We start from the raw sequence: 6,417 nt of genomic DNA, 5'->3' as shown, positions 1-6,417 counted from the left end.
TGAAGAGGAGGTTACACGACAAAACAATGGGTTTCTTTTTCTACTTATAGTGAGACCTTGGCTCCAAGGGTTATTTGGAAAGGATATTGACTCTGATTGTTTATAAAAGGATTGAGCCACATACTTTTAACCCTCCCACTGTTAATTAAATATAAAAGGGATTATTAATCTCATAAAGGAATTGTGAGCAAGGGTTGAAGGAAGCACCTTAAGGGAGAAGATCTGGGCACTATGGGAATTACGTAGGTCAAAATTGGGTCTACATCAACAGATCTCAACAAATGGTTGCCCAATCAAATCCTCAATAATTGGAATGGTTTATCCTTTTCACAGTCAATGGACTAAGAAAAAACAACTTTCTGTTGTAGGATCTATCAATAACCAGATCATCTCCAAAATTCTTGCCCTTCTTCTCAAGGGCACTCTTACCCCTCATATGCCAAGAAAAAGAGGTGAGGATGGCAAGACCCAAAAGATCCAAAAGGATCTAAGAATTCTTCAACTCACAAGCAAGACAACATGAAAAGATGAAAAAACATTGTAGCCAAACCAAGTCATTCAACCTCAGTTCAACCCTACACAACGACATCTCTTCCCTTGGACTCTGGGGTTCATCCCTCAATTGGAGAAGAAAGAGACACATGCATGATATTGGCTTCTTCCATGAGAAAGCACAAATATTGATGAATTAGATTACTCAAATAATAATAAGGAAGCATACATGGTTGCAAACCCTTTGGAAATGGAATTTCCGTAAGGAAATGCAACTAATATCTCCATGCCTTGTGCTCCTAGCAACTTCTTGGAATATATTATTGTTAGTAAGGAAAAGGAAGAAAAGACCTTCAAAAAACCCCATGATTATTCCTGGCCTCAAAGACCAGAATCTCAGTTTATATTTTTGTATTTTCAATCTCAAGTTTGCTTGTATTTTGGTTTTGGATTTGGTTGGGTTCCTCCAGTGACTGATAATCTAAATTTCTTATATTTTCATGTTCTCTCATGTTCAAAGGTAAGACAATTTTAAATCCACAAAATAAAAGATAAGAAAAGAATAAAATAATATATAAGTTAAAGATATATACATTTTACAAAATCATGTAACAAGATTAGTAACCATGAAGATTCACCCCCACTTTATCATGGAAATTTTTAATTTGTAAATAGACTTTGTTACAATACTAGGAGCCTATACCATGGCTTATCAATACCACATGCTCCAAAAACCAAAACTCATTCATATGAGAATTGTTCATATGACAATTTTTGAATTAATGAATTTAATTAAATGGACAAAAAGGGCATAACTATTTGGAAATAAATCTTAGCCTTTGATTTGTGTACAATATTAAAAACATTTGAGGATATCTTTTGGAAATTAAATAAAATTTTGAAAGTTCTTTTCCAAAATAAACATCTCACTCATAGTAAAAAGTAAAAATCTTTTAAAGAAAAAATAGAAAAGTTTTACTATACATTATCTCTCTTGATATATAAATTGATGTAAAATTATATTATTTAAGATGGACATTGAAGCATTCTATTTATAGTGGACATTGTAATATTTATCTCTTATTAGTATTCATTTTCCTTACTAGAAGATATTTTTGTTATTAACACTTTTTATTTTTTTAATGTAGATATTATTTTATTTCTTTTAGTATAATGGTATGAGGCCTCTCTCTCATATTAAGATGTAGAGAGCATCTAGGCACAAAATTAAAGAAAACTCATGACCTTTTTATACAAATAAAAAAACTAAATACTACTTACACAACCATACAAATTAAATGGCTAATAAATGTTGTATCAATCCATATTATACATCAAAATACTTCATCATTCATCTTAAATTGGTAAAATTTAAAAAATCATAAGGAATAACTAAACTATAACTTTATTTAAAATAATTATTGTTATTATTAATGATAAAAAAAGAATTAAGATATAAGTTTTTTTCTCATTTTCAAAGTAATGTGAGTCTTGAGATCACTGACAAGCCTAACCTATGGCTTGAGTAGCAGCGACCCAGGAGCATCTAAGAGCTGTCAAAATCACCTCACCTCGCAATAGCACCTAGCTTGGGCCACACTAGCCCTTGCATGACTAGATTTTTTCCCACTGAGTTTTAGACAAAGGACCTTTGAACCACATAAAGCCTTAACTGAACATGTCTCCTCTACGCCCCATGAGATACATTTTTTTTTGAGCGGGGGGAGGTAAACACCAACTGGGTGACCTTTCCACATTGAGTGCCTTAACAATGCACCTGTTCATTGTCAATCCAATGCCCAAAGGGTAATTTAACATATAAGTTAAAGATATATACATTTTACAAAAGCATGTAACAAAATTCCTAACATTGGAGATTCACCCCCACTTTATCATGGATACTGTGAGTCAATACCATCGCTTATCAATACCACATGCTCCAAAAACCATAACTCATTTCATATGATACTTGTTCATATGACATTTTTTAATTAATGAATTTAATTAAAAGAGCCAAAAAAACATAACTACTTTGAAAATAAATGGTAGCCTTTGATTTGTGTATATTATTATAAATGTTTTTTTCTATGTGATTCATAGTCCCAGTAGTGGTGGCCACTACACTACCTCCATGGAATAATTGTCCCAAGAAGATCTACCCAAAAGGATCCTGTAAATAATTTGTCCCAGGAAGATCTACCCAAAAGGATCCTATGAGCTACCCAAAAGGATCCTATCAGCTCAACCATGGAGCCAGATCCTCAACCATGGAGTCAGATCCTGTCGGCTCTTGTAAGCTCAACCATGCAGCCTGACCCTCGTGTCAACTCAACCATGTGACCCCCAGTGTGTCTAATAATTATTGATAATTAAACAAATATAGAACCATCTTAAACATGGATCTAGGAAGTGCTCAAAAAATCAAATCTCTTGAGTTACGAACCTTTTCTAGAATGCAAAAAATGTTTCCACCTAAAGACATTTGATCACTTTGGAAGCTTGATAGATTTGTGGTTAAAATGGATCTATGCAGATATGTTGGCATCTAGCTCTTGGGATAATCTATTTAGTGAGGGGTTTATCCAGAAGCTAGGAGCATTTATTTTGAAGCTTCATAGGAAAAGGGTTGAATACATCAAGCAGATGAAGAAGCAATCTGTCCCATAGGCTATCTTCAGCCTCATGGACGTTAAAATAATTTATTTCTTTCTTTCTTCTTTCTATATATAGATATACCCTATATGTAAATGTATAAGTGGATTCAAAGTCTTGAAAACTTTTTTGGGAACTTTGATTGTGTAAATTACACAATTTTAACTTGCAATTCAATCAAAACAAATCTTTATTGGATTTCTAACCAAATTAATTAAAAAATATACCTAAAAAAAATCTAAATGTAGAATAATAAAAATATTTAAAATGTTCTCATCATAACAATTCATTTTTTCAATTACTGTATATCATATATCTAAATATTTTTTTTACCATAAATAATATATACATAGTTACTTTAAAATATTTTACTCAAGCATCCACATATTTTATTTATATATATATATATATATTATTAATATTATTTTATTTATGATCCAGGTTGATTACTATTATAATTAATATATTTTTTATATTAAGATTTGAATAACTAAATTTTTTTTAATTTTTTATTAAGAAATAATTGATTTTTTTTCTAGATATTAAAATATCTTCAAATTTCCGACCCAAGCATCCATTTAGCTTTACCTTGCCTTTGCTTTCTCTTCAGAAACGAAGAGCTTGGATCTTTTGAAGAACCTCCTCCAGGTCAACAGTCAGTTCTTCCACGATCGCTGACTCAGGGGGAGTTACAGAAGGTGAAGGCCCCAGCTCGCGGTAATCCTTCCGGAGATACCATAGCATTTTGGCAGTTTCCTTCATGCTCGGTCTGTCTTGTCTAGAAGGTGCAGTGCATCGAAATGCCAGTTCTAGAACTCTTTCCACCGCTAGACGTGCTGCTGCACTTGCTGTAACCTTTGGATCCAACGCCAGAATCGCATCTCCCGCCAGAAATTTCTCCAAAGCCTGCGAAGACAAAGTCAAAATTGTGTGAAACTTGAAAATCTGTTTTAGAGGACTGATCCTGAATTCTGTTCCGAACCTGAAAATTTATGGTTAAAATCATTACAGACCAGAAAAACCCCACTAAGAAATAAGATATCACAAATATTACTTCCAAAACGTGAAATCCATGGAAACATCGCCAAAAACTCGAAGATCCGTAAAGGAAAGTTAAGATTACTCGGGAATTTATTTTTCCTTTTTACAGTTGAAAATGGAAGGTCAAGATTATTTGCGAAATTTCTTAAGAGCTCCAGCTCTGCAAATCTCAGCATAGAATGAGGCTTTAAAATCTGGAATTTTATGGAAGCCTGTTAGGAAATTTAGTTCTTCGCCACGGGCAGTTAATGACAGGCTACAGACACTGCAGTAGAAAATTAGAGCGTTTACACGAATCTTTTAAAAGCCTGCATTCTATCCATTCAAACAAAGCTACTAACTCTGAAAACATATAAATAAAAAATGTTATTTAAACAATTTCTTCAAACTGCAATGCTTTTTAATTTCAAACAGCAGAGCCAGCGATAATAGTTCTGAACTATTCAAGGCATGGACCGCAGTTCATTTTGATTTTTTTACAAGACAGGAAAATCCGCAATTCAAAATGTTAGAATGGCTTCTAATGTTCTATTTCTCATCACCTGCAGATGCTGCAGCCGAAAACCAGAGCTGATTCAAAAAATTGTTCAATTCATCCAATCTTGGAATAATTTACTCAAATGCTAGAATTCATTGTTAAATTTATACAAATTATGTCGTTCTTCTATAAAGAAAATGGAAAATTATGTGAGGATATGAACTGTGATTTCTTCAATGAAATGTCAAGTTCAAGAAAATTCATTTATTCCTGCAATTCAATGTCAGTTACTGTGGATCGCAATTTTTTTCAGAAAAACTTAAAGATTAATACCAAGCCTTTTGTTCTCCCTTTTTACACATACTCTTCTCTGCAAGGAAAAATTAAGGAATCCTTACAAAACCTGCAACAGATTGTCCACTTCGATGCATATTGTGAATGCTGCAAAAATTAAGTAAACTGTTCTCCGGAAATTATTTTGGCTTACCCATCTTATAGTAATCCGCTCTCTGTGCTCCCTTTCAAGCTCTAATGGCCGCCTTCCAGTAATCATCTCAACCAGCAATACCCTGAATGAATAAACATCACTTTTGGCTGTGAGTTGGTTGGTCTTCAGATACTTCGGATCTAAATAACCTGCTGTTCCTTTCACTTGTGTAGAAACATGAGTTGTGCCACTATTTTCTGGAGAAAGGTGGGATAAGCCGAAGTCCGCTACTTTGGCCCTGAAATTTTCTGTCAGTAAAATGTTGGGAGGATTGAATGTCTCTGTGGATTATTAGCTGGTCTGCAAGGAATAAATTAAATCTTCTGATGAAATTTTGAAGCATGCAACATTAGGTATAGGCATGATAAAATTCTCTGCATACAGCCCCATCTGCATATGAGACAATATATTAGTGTCGGGAGCGAGTACCCAGACGAACTTCAAAGTGCCGTTAGGTCATATTGTTGTCTAATTTCAATCTATTACAAATTTTTAATAGTATGGGTTTATTAAGTAAAGTGTATGTGTTTATTAGGTAAAGTTTATAGATAGATATCATATACGAGAAATGTTTTTAAAGTAGTTTATAATGTTATGTAATTTCAATATGTTACAATTTTTTAATAATATGTGTTTATTAAGCAAAGTTTTTTTTGGAAATCATATATTCAGAAATTTTTGGTCAAAGCTTTTTGAACCAACAAGTGTGGTTTATCATCAAGACCACAATTGTTGGTTTGAAACAGTTGGCCAAAAATTTCTTATGTGATTTCTACTGAAAGACTTTGCTTAATTCATTAGGGATCACAGAAGCTTGAATACAGAAACACTGAAGGGTCACTGCATCACTTTGAACTCTCGTGTAAGGGTTTCCAAGTTTAAAAAGGACCTAATGATCAACCACATTTGTTGGTTCGAAACACTTTTCAATTATGTGATTTCTATGGAAAGACTTTGCTTAATTCATTATGGATCACATAAGCTATGTGTTTATATCAAATATTTTTAATAGTATGTGTTTATATCAATTTTCTCTTACGTATGTATGGGATATTTAAATATTTATATTTGTATTTAATTAACCTATTATTATTTATAAAAGATATCTTTTATATATCATATTTTAACTATCTTTTAGAAATATAGTGGAAACAATTAATTTAGCTACAACTCAATGCTTATATATATATATATATATATATATATATATATATATGAATGATGATTAAAGTAAAAGATTAATTAAGACTTTTTAATATTTTATGTT

The 6,417-nt window shown here is 32.3% G+C and overlaps 1 protein-coding gene across 1 annotated transcript; it reads right to left on the bottom strand.

Moving 5' to 3' along the window:
- Nucleotides 1–3,750: 3,750 nt before the first annotated feature.
- On the bottom strand, nt 3,751–5,540 carry LOC149148343 (calmodulin-binding receptor-like cytoplasmic kinase 2). The gene is made up of 3 exons (XM_089442150.1): nt 5,533–5,540; nt 5,151–5,388; nt 3,751–4,050 (listed from the first exon to the last, which is right to left on the bottom strand). Exons 1-3 carry the CDS (start codon nt 5,538–5,540, stop codon nt 3,751–3,753), a joined length of 546 nt encoding a protein of 181 aa, XP_089298276.1.
- Between the last annotated feature and the right edge of the window lie 877 nt (nt 5,541–6,417).

This window comes from Pinus tabuliformis, chromosome 9, assembly GCF_031772625.1.
Source record: "Pinus tabuliformis cultivar Carrire ecotype Pingquan chromosome 9, CPIR1, whole genome shotgun sequence".
Taxonomy (NCBI): Eukaryota; Viridiplantae; Streptophyta; class Pinopsida; order Pinales; family Pinaceae; genus Pinus; species Pinus tabuliformis.
This window is presented reverse-complemented; position numbering and strand designations above follow the sequence as displayed.

Coding starts and splice junctions, on each gene's coding strand:
- LOC149148343 (XM_089442150.1), bottom strand. Junction 4,051..5,150: donor AGCGGATTACTATAAGATGG/GTAAGCCAAAAT, acceptor TTGTCTTCGCAG/GCTTTGGAGAAATTTCTGGC.